This window comes from Hevea brasiliensis, chromosome 17 (genome assembly GCF_030052815.1).
Source record: "Hevea brasiliensis isolate MT/VB/25A 57/8 chromosome 17, ASM3005281v1, whole genome shotgun sequence".
Taxonomy (NCBI): Eukaryota; Viridiplantae; Streptophyta; class Magnoliopsida; order Malpighiales; family Euphorbiaceae; genus Hevea; species Hevea brasiliensis.
Genome location: NC_079509.1, coordinates 5,000,722 through 5,024,458, shown reverse-complemented (window position 1 = coordinate 5,024,458; position 23,737 = coordinate 5,000,722). Strand labels below are relative to the sequence as shown.

At 32.4% G+C, this 23,737-nt stretch overlaps 1 protein-coding gene and 1 non-coding gene across 2 annotated transcripts in view; one reads left to right on the top strand and one right to left on the bottom strand.

Moving 5' to 3' along the window:
- Positions 1–4,536, bottom strand: part of LOC110670188 (phosphoglucomutase, chloroplastic) — a 30,227-nt gene extending 25,691 nt beyond the window's left edge. Inside the window, exons 1-8 of the mRNA XM_058138913.1 lie at positions 4,142–4,536; positions 3,995–4,060; positions 3,835–3,879; positions 3,647–3,739; positions 3,489–3,541; positions 3,165–3,216; positions 3,018–3,086; positions 2,358–2,426 (exon numbers count right to left, since the gene is read on the bottom strand). Coding sequence (XP_057994896.1) covers positions 2,358–2,426; positions 3,018–3,086; positions 3,165–3,216; positions 3,489–3,541; positions 3,647–3,739; positions 3,835–3,879; positions 3,995–4,060; positions 4,142–4,393 — 699 coding nt within the window. The 5' untranslated portion in view covers positions 4,394–4,536. The remainder of the gene's footprint in view (positions 1–2,357; positions 2,427–3,017; positions 3,087–3,164; positions 3,217–3,488; positions 3,542–3,646; positions 3,740–3,834; positions 3,880–3,994; positions 4,061–4,141) is intronic.
- Positions 4,537–18,931: 14,395 nt separating this feature from the next.
- Positions 18,932–19,038, top strand: LOC131175736 (small nucleolar RNA R71). Its single transcript, XR_009145925.1, has one exon. It is a non-coding gene; the product is annotated as a small nucleolar RNA R71 (small nucleolar RNA).
- The last annotated feature ends 4,699 nt before the right edge of the window (positions 19,039–23,737 follow it).

Below are 23,737 nucleotides of genomic sequence, written 5' to 3'. Positions count from 1 at the left end.
AGTTAGGTGTATTAAGGATAAAGAAGAAAAAGTGTTAGTGAAAGATGAGGACATTAAAGAAAGATGGAGAAATTATTTTAATGATCTCTTTAATAATAGTCAAAATGGTAATAGCGTGAATATAGATTATAGAACAATAGAAAAGAATGTGAATTATACTATAAGGATTAGATCTTTAAAAGTAAAGGAAGCACTTAAGAGAATGAAAGTGGGTAAAGCCTGTGGACCCGATGAAATACCAATTGAAGTGTGGAAGTGTTTGGGAGATATGGGAGTGACATGGTTAACTAAATTATTTAATAAGATTCTAAACTCAAAGAAAATGACTGATGAATGAAGGAAGAGTATTTTAGTACCTATTTTTAAAAATAAGGAAGACATACAGAGTTGTTCAAACTATAGGGGAATTAAACTCATGAGCCATACTATGAAGTTGTGGGAGAGAGTTGTGGCGCATCAACTACGTCATGATACTTATATTTCTCTCAATCAATTTGGTTTAACGCCTGGTCGTTCAACTATGGAAGCGATCTTTATCATTAGAAGCTTGATAGAGAAATATTGAGATGTAAAGAAAGATCTACACATGGTTTTTATTGATTTGGAGAAGGCTTATGATAGTGTTCCAAGAGATGTCTTATAGAATGTGTTAGAACAAAAGAGGGTATCTATTAGGTACATACAAGTGTTGAAAGATATGTATGAAGGAGCAACTACTATTGTGCGCACAGTGGAAGGGGACACAAGAGATTTTCCGATCTCATCAATTGGATTACACCAAGGATCAGCCATAAGCCCTTACCTTTTTACATTAGTTTTAGATGAATTGACGAAACATGTACAAGAGAGTATTCATTGGTGCATGATGTTTGTGGATGATATTGTTCTGATAGATGAGACACGAGAAGGAGTCAATAGAAAGCTAGAACTTTGGAGAAGTACTCTAGAGTCAAAGGGTTTTAAGTTAAGTAAAACGAAGACAGAATACATGCATTGTAAGTTCAGTGAAGGCCAAACTAGTGATAGGGAAGGAGTTACTTTGAATGGAGTGGTACTGTCCCAAAGTAATCACTTTAAATATCTAGGCTCAGTCCTTCAAGTAGATGGGGGATGTAAGGAGGATATTAGTCATAGGATTAAAGCCGGATGATTGAAGTGGAGACGTGCCATAGGAGTTTTATGTGATCGTAAGATCCTCAATAAGTTGAAAGGAGAATTTTACCGTACAGCCATACGACCAGTTATGTTATATGGTAGTGAGTGTTGGGCACTGAAAGAGTCGTATGCGTCTAAGATAAGAGTTACAGAGATGAGTACGTTAAGGTGGATGAGTGGCCATACTAGATTAGATAAAGTCCGTAATGAGAGTATTAGAGAAAAGGTAGGAGTAGTGCCAATTGAAGATAAATTGAGAGAAGGGAGATTGACGTGGTTTGGTCATGTGAAGCGTAGACATACGGAAGCTCCAGTTAGACAAGTAGAGCACATTAGGTTAGAGTATAGAAAGAAAAAAAGAGGCAGACCTAAATTGACTTGGAAGAGAGTAGTACAACATGACCTAGAAGCGTTACACATTTCTGAGGATTTAACCCAAAATCGTTTAGAGCGGAGAAAGCGAATCCATATAGCTGACCCCAAATTTTTTGGATAAAGGCTTAGTTGAGTTGAGTTGAGTTGAGTTAAGTCCAACCCTGCAACCCAGAACACACCCATGCTGCTCCTACTACTACTTTTTCTTCTTCCTCTTCTTCTTCTTCTTCTTCTTCCTCTTCTTCTTAAAAAAAATTAACCGAAAAAAAAAAAATAATAAGCCCAACCAAGCAACCCATAATAGAAACCACGCTCCTCCTCCTCCTCCTCCTCCTCAACCCAATAACCCAAAAATTCTCGAACAAAATTAGTTATATTATTTTCTTTATTTTTAATTTAATTTTTATTATTAAAAATTAGATTTTTTTTTTTGGCCAAAAATTGAGCCAATTTGAACTTGAATAGAAATGTGTGGGTTAATTGAGACAAATAGCTCATTTTGGGCATAATTGAACATCTCCAAAAAGTTTAGAGGCATAATTGAACTTGATTCCATAATTTTCTCAGCTCCTGTTTCACACCCACAATTAAAAAAGAGAATAGAATTCCATTTTAAGATTTACAAGGAAGTAAACTAAATTCATAAGTTAGTAAATAACATTCAATTTCTGTATAGAACTTAAAGTGTATCAAAATATATCCTTGCAAGAAAATAGCAAACTAGAAAATGTAGTTTAGAACCCTAATATCCTCATTTTTCTTTTCAAAAAGGAACCAAAGGCAAGAAGCATATGGCCATACTTAAGAAAGATAAACAAGATACTTACAGAAAGTGTATTTCCATAAATCTTGTCAGTGATAGATTCAGGTGCAGGTTGCCCACTGTTGTAATTAAACTGGAAAATCAATAGAAACATGACATTTACAACCATAATATGAAAGTTTAAAGATTCCTACTTTTATATATAAACTCTTAAGAAAATGTGAACCACACAGTTGTTGGATCAAATAAGAAACTGTGTAATTTATATACCAAAAAAAAAAAGATTTTGATCCATATATATGCACATAACCCTTTTTCCAAAAAAAAGGTTTAAGAATGTTTCAATAAACAGCAAAGCTAAAAAGTTCAGGATACTCAGAAATTTTTCAATAAACAGCAAAGCTAAAAAGATAAGGATACTCAGAATTTCAAGTGATGAACACATATAACGCAGATTGGCAACTAGTAGGAGTATGATAACAAAAGATTAGTGGGTAATTTTACTGAATCATGCATATCTGCCCATCACACTTAAATGCCATATTCTCATGCATTGGATAAAAAACAATGTGGAGGTCTGGGGCTGCAGTTGCCGTTTGGTTTAAAGTCAATGTGAAACTGCAGCAACATCTCATGAAGGAGAATCTCACAGAGACATGAGTACACGCTTACACTAAGTATTCATTATCTGGATGTGGGCAAGTGATAGGCACTAGTAATTCACCTTTATCCCCCAATCATATTCAGGGCCCCCAGGATTATGGCTTGCGCTCATTATAAAACCACCATTGGCCTGTCAGAACATTTGCTTAATTAACAAACAAAAAAGAAGAAAAATTAGTAGCAATTAGATGAGAAAACATGTGTTCACCTTCCTCTTTCGGATCACTGCAGAAACAGCTGGGGTAGACATAACACCTTCCCTGCAATGATGGAATATTAATGTCCATAACAAAAGCACTATATATATGTGTGTGTGTGTGTGTGTGTGCGCGCACGGGCGCGTAATGACTTTGAACCTTTAAAAAAAAAAATTAACATTAAACAGTATCATGTTCAACTAGTAGATAAAAAGAACAAAATTCCTGCAGAGATTCCAATGTAATTAACAAGTAGACCAACTAGAAAAGGGCAAAGCTTAAAATTCTTCGTAAGAATTTCTCATTCAAGATCAAAAGGCAATCAAAATACTCACTTGCCAACCAGGATTTTACCAACACCATTCCCTGCTGCAATTTTAATGATTATCTGCAATCCAAATCCAACTTAAGTAATGCGCGACAGAGGAATCATATAACCAAGCACGGAGAAGTTAAAATGAACCATGCCGGGTTGATAAGTAAAAAATAGGACCTGTGAAGCTTCTTTGTTGAAGTAACGACCGTCCCCTCCTAAGACCAACAAACCATTCTTGTAATCCTCAGATGGTAATGAATTAAACAATGCCTATACATTCAAAATCCAAAATTTCACCAAAACCACCCAATCGTAAAAGCTAAGACATAAATTCAATGCCACAAAAACGTGTAAAAGAATCGGACCTGGATCCAATTCGCAAGATAATTTTCTTGCATGAAAACTTTAACCTGCAAAACGATAAAATTGATCCAGAATGAAATGAACAAGCGCAACCTGACGATGAAAAGCTATCAAACGATGAAAAACAAATAGACCGAAGGAACAGTATAGAGTGACAGGTACCTTTTTTCGAAGACCACTAGTCCCTGTCTTCTGGCCCTCGATCGGCTTCGTTGGCACTGAATTAATCTGCAAAACATAATATTCAAAATTCCCAACGGTTAGAGAGAGAGAGAGAGAGAGAGAGAGAGAGAGAGAGAAGACCGAAACCTTGATGCCTTCAGGTTCGGCGATGGCGGTGGAAGAGGAAGAAGATGAAACTTTGACGGAGAGAGAGTGAGTTAGTGAAGTTTTCAAAAGAGAAAATTTAGGAAAGACGAGAGGAGAAGAGGAAAGCAGAGAAAATGATGAGATTGGAGGAGAAAGGACGCTCCCATTTCCATTTCCATTATTCGAATGCTTAAACTTGGAGATGGCGTGAGAGAAGACGTTTTCTACTCTCAAACAAGAAGAGAACACCATTGTTACGGTTAAGGAAATCTTCAGTGACGATGATCGCTATAGCTTTGCTCGCTCGCTCTCTCTCCATATATGCATTAGTGAGAGAGTGACAGAGAGAGAGAAGACCTCAAGACTGAAAGAACGGAGCAAAAATCCAGCTTGCCTTTTTTTATTCGTTAGGTAATCCAAGACTGCCTCGTGTACTTGATAGGATCCTCCCTCTCACACTCGTAATCACGTGAATTGTGAACTGCCATTTTACGGCTCCTATTTTTTTTTATTATATTATTTTTATTTATTTAATTTTAATTAACATTTTGAGTCAAAATTTAATAATTACAAAAAACGATTTTAATAATTAAAACTTATTATTGATTATATGACTTTTGTATAAATTTTTTTTCTTCGCTTCGAATGAGAAGAATCCAAAACGATAGAATTTGGGCCAGTGAGGCCCCTTCATCAAACGAATGACAGTAATAAAAAGTTATGATTCGGTGGATGGTTTTCATATTTGTCCATATAAAAAGCATAATGGGCTTTCCGTGTTCCACTAGGCCCACGGCCATGTGAGGGATGGTACAACCGAAGAAGCCCAAAAATTAGTAAATAGGTGATGAATTCCATGACAAAATTAATGCTTTTGTGGATAAAATTAATGCTTTAATTTTTTAAACATCACCAAGATTATTTATTAAAAATGAAAATTTTTGAGAAAAATGTTTTAATGATTTTTTTTAATTTTTAAGTAATAAAAAAATCATAATCAAATATCAATTTAGACTGAAAATATTATTACGATTAAACATGATAACTATCTGTTTGATATTATTATTTGAGTCGTGAATTTCCTTACAAGCAAATGTAATAAAACAACACAGAAACAACTTAAGAGCGAGTACAAGAAGTAGGCTTCTATAAATCATGCATGACTAATGTATGATAGTATATAATGCCAAATACACCCATTCTCCCTATTCAAGGCCACTTTCAAAGATAAAACCGTAAGGCGGAAAAGCCAAAATAAATAATACCTAGAGGTATAAATAAAATAGATAATATTTTATTTAAATATAAAAAAAAACTGTGATAATATTTAAAAAATATATATAAAAAGGGTGATTCAATGGGATTTGAAGTAATTCAACATTAATCACCTAGCTCTTATATCTTAAAATAAACATTGGATCGCCAAATTAATTATACTTCTGCACTTGTACAAAGAGGAGTATTATTTATGAAAATGAAGACTCGAATGCTAGAGGTTAAAATGTACTGTGCAAGGTCTACATATACACATGCAAGCCATAACTCTCTCTTTTTAATGTTATACTTCCTCGAGAGCAAGTCTCGGTTTTTGCTGTTTCAGCGACTGTCTTCTGTCCCTTTGGGTGGCGTAGGGTAGGGCTTCTCCTTTCTCTTTCTAGGCATAATTTTATCCCTCCCTACCTCTAAATAAGATGTACATTGATTTTAATTTTTTTATGGTTCTGCCTTACGCTTGGGCTAAAAAATGAGGGTTGTTACTTACTAATGTCCTGCGTGGGTAATAATCGAATTAAAGGTGAGAGGGATTGATCAGCTTGTTGGTCAGAGTAAGAGCATGGCGTGAGTGGATACCGATGATCAGAGTCATTGTCGCTCTCTTCTATCTGCCGATGCTGTCCTACTACTTTTTCAACCATGCATCCTCTGGTTCTCCCCTAGGTTTGATGGTCATGATTTTATTCTTATGAGTGCCCCTAGCAGTAGATTTTGGTGTTTATGTGAACAAAAATAAAATGGAATGAAATTGCAGAGATTGAGAGAACAAAAATGGGAATGAACTTGATTCTCGTTTCCTTGAATCAAAAGAAAAATAACTGTCTCCTGTTTATATTTTTTACAATGAGAATCAAAATCAACATAATCTAGAAGTTTATAATCAAACTATGAAAGCTACTTTTCCTGCCTTAACTAATAAACGTCAGGTCTTAAACCTTCTCTGTTTTGCTTCTTAGTTCAATTTAATTTAGAATGCGTACCTTCATGTTGAGTGTTTTATGTAAACAAAATGCCCACTTTCACTCAAGTACATAGCGCACCGTTTTGGTTTAGATTCCTTCCTCCTCAGCTGCTTTCGCAGGAAACAACTAATAAGTTAAAAATTAGTTGTTGAATCAGTGAGTTTATCATTGTACCATATGCCTTTTTTTTTTTTTTTTTTTTGCTGGAGATGAATTAGCCTTTCTTTCTCAATGTAAGTCACCGAAAGGAGGAACCCTATTGTTTGCAGCGCTGATAGATGCTAATGTCGGTTCCTTGAAGACCGGATCTCTTAGGGAGTATTTGGTTCACATGTTTGGTGCAGCTGATAGGTAATAGATACCCAAACAGTTGAACTAAAGTGTTTGGTAAGTTTAAAAAAAATAAATGAGTTGTTTGATTCACCTGTTGGGTGCTGTTGGGTGCAGCTGATAACTGATAGACACCCAAACAGGTAAACTGAAGTATTTGGTAAGTTTAAAAAAATAAAACTGATAGCTGATGGATAGCTGATATAGGGACTATTTTGTTTAACTGTTGAATACAGCTGATAACTGTTAACTAATAGTTGTTACTGATAGCTGATAGCCGGTAGCTGATGATAGCTGATTTATATTAAGTGTTTGGTAAAACTAGGTTTAGCTGCGGTTGTTGATATGTGAAATAACCAATAAGGGTATGTATTATATAATTTATTTTATTATTAAAATAAATATAAAAATATAAATTTATTATATTATATTATTTATTTTATTATTAAATTAAATATACAATTATCAAATTAATATATTATATCATTTATTATATTATTAAAATAAAAATATAATTATTAATCTATTATATTATATTATTTATTTATTATTAAAATAAGAAAATAATTAAAATTTTCAAAAATAATTAAATAATTTAAAAATATAGATAAAATAATAAAGTAATTATTATTGTTGATAAAAAAACTTATAATTAATTTTAAGTTTTTATATATAAATAAAAATTTTATATTTTATGTTATTAATAAAAAATATTTTAACAAAATTGAAATGTGTTAATTAAAATGTTAAAATTATAAATGAAAAATATAAAAGTATTAATAATATTAATTTTCGAGTTAAATAAAAAAGAATAATATGATCAAAATAAAAAATAAAATTAAATCAACTATCAGCTGATGAGAAACAGCTCTAAAAATAGAGCTGATACAAACTGCAGCTGATGGGTACTATATCATATACCCATCAGCTATCAGCTTTATTTTTTAAAGCTTACCAAACATTCTAGTTCAGCTGTTTGGATGTCTATCAGTTATCAGCTGCACCCAATAGGTAAACCAAATAACCCCATAGTATCCATCAGCTGCAGTTTGTAACAGCTCTATTTTTAGAGCTTTTTCTCATCAGCTGATAGCAGATTTTATTTTATTTTTTATTTTGACCATATTATTCTTTTTTATTTAATTCAAAAATTAATATTATTGATACTTTTATATTTCTTATTTATAATTTTAATATTTTAATTAATGCATTTCAACTTTGTTAAAATATTTTTTATTAATAACATAAAATATAAAATATTTATTTATATATAAAAATTTAAAATTAATTATAAATTTTTTCTTTATCAACAATAATAATTACTTTATTATTTTATCTATATTTTTAAAGTTATTTAATTATTTTTTAAAAAAATTTAATTATTTTGTTATTTCAATAATAAAATAAATGATATAATATAATAGATTAATAATTGTATATTTAATTTAATAATAAAATAAATAATATAATATAATAAATTTATAATTTTATATTTATTTCAATAATAAAATAAATTATATAATATATACACTTATTACTCATTTCACATATCAACAGCAATAGTTAAATATAGTTTTACCAAACACTTAACATAAATCAGCTATTATCAGCTAACAGTAACAGCTATCAGTTAACAGTTATGTAACACCCCTATTTGCATAGCCTAGTACATTTCACTATTCTGGTGACGGGTATCGGTCCGGACAATTAAAAGGATTAGAATCACATCTAAGATACCTAGTTAAGCCTTAAATACAAACAATTAGTAATTGTCAAATAGTTAAGTATAAAGAAGAAAAACAAAATATAAAAAGTTAAATAAATCGGGAGTCATAGTGATGGGTGACTTTCTCGGGAAATGACTGCGAAGTTAGTTTAAACTCAAATTTCGAACCTAAAAATGTAACGTCGCGGTCCTAAGAACTATTGCGAACACAGTGGAAAAGAGAAAATCATGAAAAAGAGTTGTTAAGTAGGTCAAATAATTAGGTCAGAGATTCAGAAGAAATACCAAATAACTTTCAAACCAAATCAGACCGGCGAGGGGTAAATTGGTCAATTCACCCCTAGAGGTGACTCCTGACCTAATTATCCAATAAAATTAGAGAAAAGAAAATTTTAGAATCGGGAATTAAATTAAGAAACTATGGAAAAATAAAGGAAAAAGAAAAATAAAAAGAAAAGAAAATTAGAATAATGACATCACCTACATGACCTAAGCATTACCTCATAAATAATTACCATTTAATTATTCTATTTGACTAAGTCAATTAAAGGGATAAAAAAAAATTAAAAAGGATAAATTTTTTTCTTCTTCTTCTCCAAATTCCCGTAGCTCTCTCTATCCCATTTCTTCTCTCACCAAAAACCTCCATTAAAGCATGCTTTAAGCTTGCTTCCAACCACTAAACCTTATCTTGACCCCAAATTATTCCATTAGAACTTGATAACCTCAATTGAGAAGAAGATTGAGCAAGAAATAAAGAAGGAAAGAGGAGTAGAATTGAATATTGAACTTCAAAGTTTAAGGTTAGTGAATTTAATTAAAATTTTATGTTTAATACTTATGTTTTTAGTGTAAGTAACTTAGATTTTAACTTAAAATTAAAAGAAAATAATTATTCGGGGACCAAACAAGAATTTCAGCCAGCCTTAGTTAGGGTTTGAAATGAATGATTTTGAGGTATTTGAATGGTTGTTTAGGTTGAGTTGTGTAGGTGAAGTATGGATATATGTTTTGAATGCATTAGATTTAAACTCTATGTAATTAGGGTTTTGAGCATTTTGAAAAATTGAAAAAAAAGTTGAGAATTAGTCAATTGATGTAGTTGACCTTATTTGAGTTGAGAAATGGTCAATTGTGACCATTTGTGGTGTGTGTGAATTGTTAGAAATAAGTTTCAATTCGGATTGGTTAGGGTCATTATGCAGATAGCTTGACCTAGGTCCTTTTCAGGGACCAAAACTGAAAGTTTACCAACCTAATTGGTGTGAGGCCAATTGGGAATGAAACTAGACAAAAAATGAACCATTTTTCATTCAGGAATCATGCCCAGAAAATGACCATAACTTAGTGAACAATTAGGCCAAATCCGAAATTAGGCACACTGCCTTGTATAAAAATGACCTAATGAACAGTAGTTACTTAAATGACCATAACTTGGTCTAGGAAGGTCCAAATGACCTAAATTTTATACCGATAGAAAGCTGAGACATAGTCCTACAACTTTCATGAAGAAAACAAACCCAAATTTTGACCATAACCTGTCCAAAAAATCACCTGCAGTCAGTGTATAAAAATTGCTAATATCTAGAAAATACCCAGAATTTTGGGTAACATCAAATCCTGCCAGCCCCATTCAAATAGTCATATCTTGGGCTACAAAACTCCAAATGGAGTGATTCAAAAAGGAAATTAAAGTTAAGACAATAGAGAACAACTTCTGTGAAGAAAAATTTGCTAAATTCTAGCAGCAACATGAACAATGGAACAGTGTAAAACAGGACACCAAATCTAAAAAATTTAAAATTGTGCATAGGAAACCTAAAAATCTAAGGAGCAACTAAAACCAACAAAATTGGTAACTAAAATGTGGTATGTGGGTAAAATTGAAATCCCTATACCTATTAAGCATAAGAAAGTCAACAAATTGACTCGAATAGTGTCGTAAATAGTAACTGATGCTGTGTGTCCGCAAGTGCACGGGTCACAGTAGTATAGTTTTAAAAATTGATATCGATCCCACAGGGAATTGTGCTTAAATTGGAAATAAAAGTATAAGCAAATTAGAATGACAAAAATTAAAAGATATTAAAAATAAAATCTAAAAATTAAAATTAAGACAAAAATTAAAGATGTAAAATGAAATTTGGAATTAAAATTGGTATTTAAGGAATTAATGCTAAATCAAACAATTAACTAAAATTAATTAGACTAGATTACCAAAAATTAATTTGAAATTTCTATTTATGAAATTAAGAAGAATTAAATCTAAAAAAATAAAGTAATTCTAGATATTGGATTTAAATTGAAATTGCTATTTATGAGATTTGGAGGATTTAAATCTAAATTCAATGAAAATTAAATTGATTCTAGAGATTGGATTTTTTTCAATATTGTTTGCATGTGATTTTTCCCTAATTTAGCCAAACACATGAGAATTGCAATTTTGAGGGAAATCAATTCTTAAATTTTTGAAACCTTTTTCAAGCATCTCAAAATTGGTTTTCATTAAATCAAACCCTGTTTTCACGGTATTTCAAATCTAACAAAAACCCAATTAATGCTCTAATTGATTTTTGGAAAGTTCCCCTTAATCTTCTTAGCTTATTTCTAACACCAAGAAAATAAAGTTTATTGCAAGATTATCCATCCCCAATATTCACTTTTCAGTCCATCTATTAAGGATTAAAACTTAACTTAATGAGGGCCCATTCATCAAGCAAGGAAATAAGCACACAAGCAATAAATCAAAATATAACAATCTTCATTTAAATGGCTAAATCAGTTCAAAACCACAAAACAAATCAATATTTACAAACCCATCTCTAGAATCTCAATCAACTACTCACAAATCATTGTTTAAAGACAAACCCAAATGAAGAAATGAAGAAATAATGGAAATGTAAGCTAAAAGGGGTAGAAAAACCCAGCAAATTTGCAGCAGGATCTCTGCAGAAAAGTGCAGAAACGTGATCCTTGCTGCTGCTGGAAGAAGATGCTCCTCCTTTTCCCTCTTTCTATCTTTCTAAAAATGACTCCCTTGCTCTCTATGGAAAGAAAGTGATAAAGGGCACTTTATATAGGCAAGGGGACTGTTCTAGAATGGGTAAAAGGGGGAAGGATCCAGAGAAAGTGAGGTAAAAAGGCTGGAGTAACGGAAATGCCACGTCAAAAATTTTCCAGTAAAAACGACATAAGCCGAGTCAGTTGTGTCGCGGGTTGTGTCGCTCTCGGCGTGAATATCTGACGATCGACACAACCTGCGACATAAGCTAATTCGGTTGTGCTGCAGGTTGTGTCGCTCTCGGCCATTTTTAACTCAACTTCAAAATTTTTTGCAATTCGACTTTAATCTCCTCCAAATGACTACTCTGATCAAAATTCATCAAATTTCTCCAGATTTATCCTACAAAACAAATAAATTCCAAAAATTAAACTAAGAAAAGTGAAAATTGCAAAATTGACTAAATATATACTAATATCTAAAATAATAGCTATGAATAAGGGTAAATTATGTACAAAAATTACTCCTAAATGATGATCTAAAATGCATGCATCAAATTCCCCCATACTCAAACTCTTGCTTGTCCTCAAGCAAAATTTCATTAAAACTCATTTGGAAGGGAATAGAATCAGTCTTTGAAAACACAAAATTCACTAATCCAGACCACCAACTTACCTCTAGCCACCAACATTCCAAATTCCCACCAGCAAAAGCACAAAGAATGAAGCAAGCACTCTCAACTATTACAGAATAGCTAAGAATTAACCAATCAACCCAAGCAACAAATACCAACCAGCTACAAGAGTCAATTGTGCCAAAACAAACCTAAATGAAATAGATAGCCAATGTGTCTCAAATAGATGGTGAGTAATGTATGAAAGATTATATTGCCAAACCCATATGCAAGCATAAAAGATCTAACTCTACTAATGTAACAAGCATTTTTCAAAGAATCATTAGGTCTTTTTAAGGGTTGTAATGGGGTCAAATAGGGTAAGATTGTGGTTAACAAAGAAAGGGAATAAGGTAAACAAAATATGAGAATAATATTAATCATGAAACTCAAAGTGCATCCAATTTTTTTTTTTTCTCTTTTTTTTTTTTATTAAGAGGAAAGAAATTCGCAATGAATCTTAAGTGCTAACACAATAAAGGGACTACTTTTATAATATATTTTTTATTTTGTATGTGTCCCTATTTCACGTCACACCCAAAATTACCTTTGGGATATTTTTGTGACTATATTTTTTTTATCAACTTTTCACAATTACTCTAGCACTTTTCAAGATGTTTCAATCCTCCAAGTTTTTTTTTTATTTTTTTTATTTTTTATGCACTTAATTGCTAAAATATTATTCTCATAAATAGGTGGTAGTGTTTAGGTTTAACGGCTAGGTAAATGATTTGGGTTCCAAAGAAATTAGGGAATTAAGGTTCAAGGGGGTTTGCAAGGGTTAAAATGAGATTAAGGTAGGTTAAGGCTAAATGTGAGGTTTAAAATATGAAGGAATGCCTAAATCATATTCTTATCAAATGCAAGTTAAATTTCGCTTTGAAAGATCTAAGATGCTTGTTCTAGGAATGGTGAGACGACAAGGACCATTTTCTTCCTTAAAGGCTTATCCAGACACTCAAAACTCAAAATAACTAATCAGAATCTGCATACCTAGATGAATGTATTAATTTTCAGCTATTAAGTAAGAGAAAGAATAATGCTTAAGACTTTGTACCCAGCTGGAACTTTCATTCCACTAACCATCTAAAGGCAAGTTGGATTGCTTGAATAAGTGGCTTATGGAATTCAAAGACTGGTTTAAAAATCCAAAAATTTTAAATGAAATGCATGAGTGTAAATGTCAAGTCAACCTATATGCAACTAAATATGCATAACTAAGTGTATGAAGCTATATGCAAGTGTATGTATGTGAATATGTACAAGTATGAGTGTGTTGCTAAATGAAAAAGGAAAAAGTAATTTTTGCAAAAAATTTACCCTCTCCCCCATACTTAGAATGAACATTGTCCTCAATGTTAAAAATGTGCAGAAAATGGGTAGCTGATATGTGCATAAAGAATTATTACCATGTTGCATAAGCGAGAGCACAACTTGTGTTGACAGTGACACAAGCTGAGATGAGAATTGTTACCTCATTGAAGTGCAGCCAATTGAATTAAGTAAAATTTGGACAGCTGCTGCACTCATTGCAAAAGAAACAGTGCAATGGAAGCCATTAAATCAATTAAACTCAAAAAGTTGAAATAGAGAGTTAAGCTCAAAAATGTAATCATCGAGTGTAAATCCGAAGTAGCACATAAAAGCAAGTGAGCAATGTACTAGAGATATAAAAGAAAAATGTATTTTATGAGGAATTAAAAAAAACAACACAAGCAAAATATTAACTAAACAAGTTCAAAATACTAATTAATTAAGCAACGAAATTAAAGACATGAAATGTTTTTTTTTTTTTTTTTTTTTTTTATGCTCATTTGCTTGCAATGCATTGCATCCCATGCACAAGGAAATTAGAACAATGTTAAACTCTGAATAAGGAGTATAGAAAAACTTAAAACAAATATATATATGAAAGAAATAAAGAATCAATGAAAAATTATGAGTTATGCCCAAAAATGCTAAGTTTAGGTCTTTAGCTTGACCATACTCACTCAAAATGTTATGGAGAATGAGAAAGATAGCAAGTTGCTATCTTCTCAATTGGCTCACCAACTGAATAGTGCCTCAACCTTTGCCCATTTACCTTGAAATTACCCGATTTTTCACCAAAATTTTCAACAGCACCATGAGGTAAAACTTTCACAATTTTGAATGGACCTGACCACCTTGATTTTAATTTTCCTGGAAAAAATTTTAACCTTGAATTGAATAAGAGAACCAAATCTCCTTCTTTAAAGTCCTTTTTCTTGATATGCTTATCATGCCATTTTTTAGTTCTTTCTTTGTAGATCCTAGCATTTTCATAAGCATCAAGTCTCAATTCTTCTAATTCATCAAGTTGCAAAAGTCTTCTGTGTCCAGCAGCTTGTAAATCAAAATTGATTGCTCTAATGGCCCAATAAGCTTTGTGTTCTAATTCTACGGGCAAATGGCATGATTTCCCAAAAACTAACCTATAAGGTGTAGTTCCTATGGGGGTTTTAAATGCTGTTCTATATGCCCAAAGAGTGTCATCTAATTTAAGGGACCAATCTTTTCTGGACTTATTGACAGTTTTCTCCAAGATTTGCTTGATTTCTCTATTTGTGATTTCTACTTGGCCATTTGTTTGAGGGTGATATGGTGTGGCAATCCTATGCTTTACCCCATATTTTCTCATCAATTTTTCAAATTGGTGGTTGCAAAAATGGCTACCACCATCACTGATTATGGCACGTGGGGCACCAAACCTTGTCAAAACAAATTTTTTCAGAAATTTCACCACAACTTTTGCATCATTGGTAGGTGTAGCAATAGCTTCTACCCATTTAGATACATAGTCCACCCCTACCAAGATATATTTATTCCCATAAGAAGATGGAAATGGCCCCATGAAATCAATTCCCCATACATCAAACAATTCAACTTCTAATATGGACTGTTGGGGCATCTCATCTCTTTTGGAAATGTTGCCTACCCTTTGGCACCTATCACACTTGCTTACAAAGTCTCTCACATGTTTAAACATATTAGGCCAATAGAAACCTGATGTCAAGACTTTTTCAACAGTTTTTGAGACACTAAAATGACCACCATATTCAGAGGAATGACAATGGTAAATAACATCATTTATTTCTTCCTCTGGTATACATCTTCTAATTATTCCATCATTGCATCTCCTAAACAAAAGAGGTTCTTCCCAAGAATAAAATTTAACATCATGCAAGAATCTTTTCTTTTGCTGCCAAGATAAATCAGGTGGCAAGACACCACAAGACAAGAAATTCACAATATCAGCAAACCATGGAAGTGCAGAATTAACACATACAACTGCTCATTCATGAAAAATTCATCAATTGGCACAATTTCATCATCTTTATTTTCAGTTTTTATCCTAGAAAGGTGATCAGCCATCACATTCTCAACACCCTTTTTATCTCTTATTTCCAAATCAAATTCTTGAAGTAACAATATCCATCTAATCAACCTAGATTTAGCTTCTTTCTTGCTCATTAAATACTTTATTGCTGCATGATCAGTGAAAACAATTACCTTTGAGTTGACCAAATAAGAACGGAATTTATTAAGTGCAAATACTACCGCAAGGAACTCCTTTTCAGTTGTAGCGTAATTGACTTGGGCTTCATCAAGGGTTCGGCTTGCATAGTAAATGGCATAAGGTTTTCTATCTTTTATTTGGCAGGGCGGCTCAACGAGAAACTCACTTGCATCACACATGATTTCGAATGGCAAAGTCCAATCTGGGGGTTGCATGATAGGAGCTGTTGTTAAGGCCGTCTTCAACCTGCAAAAAGAAACCATACAATCTTGATTAAAATCAAATTTAACATCATGATTAAGATTTGTTAAGGGTTTAGCAAGTTTAGAAAAATCTTGAATAAATCGCCGGTAAAACCCGGCATGTCCAAGGAAACTCCGCACTCCTTTGACAGTGGTTGGAGGGGGCATTTTTTCAATAATTTCTATTTTAGCTCTATCCACTTCAATTCCCCTATTTGAGATTAAATGCCCTAAAACGATTCCCTCTTGGACCATAAAGTGGCATTTCTCCCAATTCAACACCAAATCATTATCAGCACATCTCTGCAAGATTTTAGACAAATTAGTCAAGCATGAATCAAAATTAGTACCATAAACTGAAAAGTCATCCATGAAGACCTCCATAATTTCTTCAATAAAATCAGAAAAAATGGCCATCATGCATCTTTGAAATGTGCCAGGTGCATTACACAATCCGAATGGCATCCTTCGATAGGCAAAGGTGCCATAGGGACAGGTAAAGGTAGTTTTCTCTTGATCATCAGGATGTATTGGAATTTGAAAGAAACCAGAATATCCATCTAAGTAACAAAAGAATGAATGCTTGGCTAATCTCTCTAACATTTGATCCATAAAAGGAAGGGGAAAATGGTCTTTTCTTGTAGCATTGTTCAACTTCCTATAGTCTATGCACATTCTCCAACCTGTAACAGTTCTAGTGGGTATCAATTCATTATTCTCATTTTTAACAACTGTCACTCCACCTTTTTTTGGTACAACATGCACAGGACTAACCCACTCACTTTATCGGAAATGGGGTAAATAATTCCAGACTAGTAATTTTAGGATTTCCTTTTTCACAACATCCTTCATTGTAGGATTCAATCTTCTTTGGTGTTCAATGGAAGGTTTACTATTTGGCTCTAGAAAAATCCTATGCATACAAACTGTTGGACTAATTCCCTTTATATCATCAATTGCATAACCCAAAACTCTTCTATATTCTCTCAAAACTCTCAACAATTTGTCAATCTCAATATTAGTCAATGATGTATTAATTATAACAGGATATGTTTCATTTGGTCCAAGAAAAGCATACCTGAGGTTGGAAGGAAGAGGTTTAAGATCTACCTTTGGGGCATCCTCTACCTTTAATGATGGTGGTTTGATCTCCAAATTTTGCACTCCTTCAAGTTGAAAAATTGTGGCTTCAGGATGTGGTGGAGAGCTCTCCAAGTGTTGTGCAAAAGCAGCTATGTTGTGATTATCATCATCAATGCTCCCACCATGGACTAAGCAATTTTCAAGTGGGTCTTGTGGGTAGCTTTTTCTGAAATGCTCTTGAACAATCTCATCAATAATGTCTATCCGCAAACAAGACTCAACTTCTTCATGTTTCCTTTTCATGGCAGGATTGATGTTGAATATCATTTGATCATCTCCCACTCTAAGTGTCAATTGCTCACCCTTTACATCAATTAATGCACCAGCTGTTGCCAAAAAGGGTCTTCCCAATAAGATAGGAACTTTTGTGTCTTCTTCCATATCCAAAATGACAAAGTCCACCGGAATGTAAAATTTCCCAACCTTGATAGGCACATTTTCAAGAATGCCTTCCGGATACTTAATTGAACGGTCAGCCAATGATAGATACATGTTTGTGGGCTTCAATTCTCCCATATTCAACTTCTCATATATTGAAAGAGGCATTAGGCTGACGCTAGCTCCAAGGTCACATAAAGCATTTGCCACACAATTATCACCAATATGACAAGGAATGGAAAACACACCCGGATCTTTGAGTTTGGGAGGTAACTTTTTCTGAATTATAGCACTGCATTGCTCTCCCAAGTTGATGGTGTCATAATCTTCTAGCCTTCTCTTGTTGGAAAGAATCTCCTTCAAAAATTTGGCATAACTCGGCATTTGGGATAGTGCCTCAGTGAATGGCACATTGATATACAACTTCTTTAGCACTTCAAGGAATTTGCTAAATTGTTTGTCTAGTTTATGCTTGATGAATCTTTGAGGGTAGGGAAGGGTGGGTTTGTAAGGTTCAGGTGGGATGTATGGTTTCTCTCCCTCATCTTGCTCACTTTTGCTTTCTTCTTCTTTTTCATTTTTCTTGCTCTCAACTGAATTTTCTTCTTTTGTGCTCTCTTTTTCTTCTCTCTTGTTTTCACTCTCTTGACCAACTTTTTTACCACTTCTCAAGGTTACAGCCTTACATTGTTCATGAGGGTTTTGTGGTTGGCTAGGTAGTTTCCCATAGGAATTGCTTCCTGATGAGCTTGCTTGTTGCGCCAATTGAGTCTCCAACATGCGGTTGTGGACTTGTAATTGATCCATGGTTTGTCTCATGTGTTGCATTTCTTCCTCCAATTTGTTATTCATCTTACTTTGTTCAGCAAAAAATTTCTCCATCATGCTCTCCAAGGTTGGCTTCGGTTCATGAGGTGGAAGGGATTGTTGTGCTCTTGCTTGATATCCAGGAGGTGGCTGCCTTGTGGGCTGAAATTGAGGCTGAAATTGAGGTCTATTCTGCTGCACATACTGCTGGTTATGAGGATAATTTGAGCTTTGGCCTTGTTGAGCAAAAGTTGCTTGTGGCTTCCATGTTGAGTTGTTCACATTAGAATAAGAATTTCCCATAGGTTTTTGTTGATAACCTCCTGCATAAGCAGCTTGTTCTTGCAAATAATCATCTCCATAAGAAGAGTAATCAACTCCACAACTTTGAGTTCCATCTGTGAAGGCAACTTGTTGCATAGTTGTAGGAGTTGAGGTTGTTGCCTTTGTGCAAAAATCACTAAGAAGCTGAGTCAACTGATCAAATCTTGCATTCATGTAGCTAACTGAGTCAAGTTCATAGATCCCAGCTTTCTTTGGCTCAAGTGCTCTAGGATTTCCCCATAAATGGGTATTATGAGCAATCTTCTCTAATAGATCATAGCATTCTTCACTTGTCATTCTCATGAAATCTCCTCCTGCTTGTGAATCAATTGTGTTTCTTATGGCTGGAGTAACTCTGGTGTAGAAATTCTGAACAATCATCCATTTCGGTATTTCATGATGATGACATTGCCTTTCAAGCTCCTTAAATCTCATCCAAGATTCATACAAAGTTTCATCATCTCTTGGTTTAAAAGCTACCATCAAATTCCTCAAATGAGTAGTTTTCCCGGGTGGGAAAAATTGAGATAGAAAAGCTTGAGATAGCTGCTCCCAAGTAGCTATAATAGCTTGTGAGAGTGAGTCATACCACTCCAATGCTGAATCCCGAAGAGAGAATGGAAAGAAGGTGAGCCGAATAACTTCATCAGAAACTCCAAGTTGTCTTTGTGTACCACATATCATCAAAAATTTCTTCAAATGAGAATGAGGATTTTCAAGTGGGCTACCTCCAAATTGTGAATTCTGAACCATTTGAATAAGACCAGTTTTTAATTCAAATTGATTAGCTCCAATAATAGGTCTGTTATCTCTCACATCAGTACATCTAGGAAAAGCATAATCTAACATGGATCTTCTTTGAGGATCATTTTGATTAGCAACTGCATTTTGCCCGTTTTGCCCATTTCCTCCATTGTTTCCACCAATAGCTCTATTTTGATTCTCCATATTTTCGATTGTCTCCTCTTGCTCAAATATTTGTTGTTCTTCTTTTTCTGCTTCTTTTCTTTTTTTGTATTCCTTTTTGTTGGCTCGACAGAATTTTTCAATTTCAGGATTGAACAACAATTCAGTATCACTTGTGCTTTTCGATCGTCTCATAAACAAGAAAAGTACCTGAAAAACACAAGGAACAATAGTGAAAATAAAAGAAAATAAAAATTCTAATTAGCTTAAAACAATTAAAATCCAACTTAAAAACAAACAATTCCCCGGCAACGGCGCCAAAAACTTGATGCTGTGTGTCCGCAAGTGCACGGGTCACAGTAGTATAGTTTTAAAAATTGATATCGATCCCACAGGGAATTGTGCTTAAATTGGAAATAAAAGTATAAGCAAATTAGAATGACAAAAATTAAAAGATATTAAAAATAAAATCTAAAAATTAAAATTAAGACAAAAATTAAAGATGTAAAATGAAATTTGGAATTAAAATTGGTATTTAAGGAATTAATGCTAAATCAAACAATTAACTAAAATTAATTAGACTAGATTACCAAAAATTAATTTGAAATTTCTATTTATGAAATTAAGAAGAATTAAATCTAAAAAAAATAAAGTAATTCTAGATATTGGATTTAAATTGAAATTGCTATTTATGAGATTTGGAGGATTTAAATCTAAATTCAATGAAAATTAAATTGATTCTAGAGATTGGATTTTTTTCAATATTGTTTGCATGTGATTTTTCCCTAATTTAGCCAAACACATGAGAATTGCAATTTTGAGGGAAATCAATTCTTAAATTTTTGAAACCTTTTTCAAGCATCTCAAAATTGGTTTTCATTAAATCAAACCCTGTTTTCACGGTATTTCAAATCTAACAAAAACCCAATTAATGCTCTAATTGATTTTTGGAAAGTTCCCCTTAATCTTCTTAGCTTATTTCTAACACCAAGAAAATAAAGTTTATTGCAAGATTATCCATCCCCAATATTCACTTTTCAGTCCATCTATTAAGGATTAAAACTTAACTTAATGAGGGCCCATTCATCAAGCAAGGAAATAAGCACACAAGCAATAAATCAAAATATAACAATCTTCATTTAAATGGCTAAATCAGTTCAAAACCACAAAACAAATCAATATTTACAAACCCATCTCTAGAATCTCAATCAACTACTCACAAATCATTGTTTAAAGACAAACCCAAATGAAGAAATGAAGAAATAATGGAAATGTAAGCTAAAGGGTAGAAAAACCCGAGAAATTTGCAGTGAGGATCTCTCTGTAAAAGTGCGTAAACGTGATCCTTCTTTGCTTTGGAAGAAGATGCGTAGATGCTCCTCCTTTTCCCTCTTTCTATCTTTCTAAAAAAGACTCTCGTGCTCTCTATGGAAAGAAAGTGATAAAGGGCACTTTATATAGTCAAGGGGACTGTTCTAGAATGGGTAAAAGGGAAGGATCGAAGAAAGTGAGGTAAAAAGGCTGGAGTAACGGAAATGCCACGTCAAAAATTTTCCAGTAAAAACGACATAAGCCGAGTCAGTTGTGTCGCGGGTTGTGTCGCTCTCGGCGTGAATATCTGACGATCGACACAACCTGCGACATAAGCTAATTCGGTTGTGCTGCAGGTTGTGTCGCTCTCGGCCATTTTTAACTCAACTTCAAAATTTTTTGCAATTCGACTTTAATCTCCTCCAAATGGCTACTCTGATCAAAATTCATCAAATTTCTCCAGATTTATCCTACAAAACAAATAAATTCCAAAAATTAAACTAAGAAAAGTGAAAATTGCAAAATTGACTAAATATATACTAATATCTAAAATAATAGCTATGAATAAGGGTAAATTATGTGCAAAAATTACTCCTAAATGATGATCTAAAATGCATGCATCAGTAACTCCGAAATGAAAATTTTCAAGAACGTTAGTTTAAATATATTGGGGCTAGAATTAAGTATATATGAATTAATTATTGGATTTATTATGAAATAAGTTATTGAAACACTATAGATTATGTGTTTCAACTGAAAAATACCTGGATAAGGATAGGATAAACTGAGTCAAGGACTAAAAGTGACTCACATCAGGTTTGTGCACAATAAACTTTAATTTATCATTTTCTAATTAAAAACTTATTTAGTTATGCATTGTGAATTAGTTGTACTAATTATGAGTTTCGAGCAATATTGTGTTGTCATTTTATGAATGGAAATTTGAATTGAAAATTGATTTGTGTTTTGCATGAAATGTTTGAATAATTTGATTTAAATTATTTTTGATTCACACTTGGCATGACAATATCACTATGTTCCTCCTCCATTTATGGGGTGAGTTTGACTATATTCTTCTCTCTCTGGCTTGCCAGTCTGAGGTAAGTTTGGATGAGTACTCATTAGCTAGTTAGCCACCTCCCTCATTGATTTCGATTAGTGGGGTGAGTTTTTCTTATCATGGTGTACAACACGACATATTTGAAAATTTTGTGTCATGGCCTAAGTTGTTTTATTAATTGACAACACTGTGCTTATTAAATTGTGTGATCAAATTTGTGTTATATTAAGTTTTGAAAATTGTCAAATATTTAAATTGTGATGTGTTATAAATATGATTTGAAAATTGAAATGTTATTGTGCAATATTTAAACTGTGAATTGATAACAAATATTTTATATTTGCATTTTATATTTTATTGTGCATCACTGAGTATTTTTATACTCAGCAATAGTTTTCTTTGCTGTCGCAGATAGAAACAAGGAAAAAGCAGCAGAGTGAGCTGCTGATTGTTGATACTATACAGAGACTTTTGTACGGGTATTTAGTTATACCCTTATAATTAGTTGATGTAAATAATGTTATAGTCATATGAAATTTTTTTGTAATTGAGCAGTTGTATAGTTACATGTAAAAATATTATCTTTTGGCTTGTTATGTATGTGAACTATATTGTGAATGAAATCAAATATTTTGAACGTAATGAGAATGAATTTACTTAAATGTTTTGCAATTGTCATAAATTATGGAGATTGGTTGGATTTGTGATGATTTGAGTTTTGATGGTTGTAATTGGGTTAAAATGGATTATTTGGAAGTGTTTTTCACAGGTTTTGAAGAACTGTTTTTTCCAATTATAGACGGCACTCTGCCGAAATTTTTTATAAAATTTGCAGAAACTTTAAGTTGATTGAAAATTTGATATATGGTTTATCTTCAAATAAAAATTTTTAATTCCTACCAAAAGTGCTCACTACCTTCGAAAAGTAAGAAAATTGATTTAAAATCCCTTATAGTATATTTAATGAGTTATCGGTAGGCGAAGTATGGTGATTCATTAGATATACTACGGGATCATGTTATATCTTACTGAGGGATAGGGTGTGACAAGTTATCAACTGTATTCAACAGTTAAACCAAACAGGCCCTAAAACTGATAGCTGATGAATATCTGATATAGTACCCATCAGCTGCAGTTTGTATTAGCTCTATTTTTAGAGCTGTTTCTCATCAGCTGATAGCTGATTTAATTTTATTTTTTATTTTGACAATATTATCCTTTTTTATTTAACTCAAAAATTAATATTATTGATACTTTTATATTTTTTATTTATAATTTTAACATTTTAATTAACGCATTTCAACTTTATTAAAATATTTTTTATTAATAACATAAAATATAAAATATTTATTTATATATAAAAATTTAAAATTAATTATTAATTTTTTCTTTATCAACAATAATAATTACTTTATTATTTTATCTATATTTTTAAAGTTATTTAATTATTTTTTAAAAGATTTTAATTATTTTCTTATTTCAATAATAAAATAAATGATATAATATAATAGATTAATAGTTTTATATTTATTTTAATAATATAATAAATGAATAATAAAATAAATAATATAATATAATATATTTATAATTTTATATTTATTTCAATAATAAAATAAATTATATAATATATATCCTTATTAGTCATTTTACATATCAACAGCAACAGCTAAATATAGTTTTACCAAACATTTAACATAAATCAGTTATTATCAACTATCTACTAACAGTTATCAGCTATATTTAATAGTTAAATTAAATAGACCCTTAGTTAGTGCTGTGTTTAGTTAGGGCTTGTAAAGACTTTTTCTATTGTGGGTTAAGTGATCTGAGTAATACTAGGGGCCTTTTTGATATTAAGCCATTAACCTTTCATGACTAGGCTTTGTATTAAACTTGGGCTCTAACTCTTTATGAGAATTA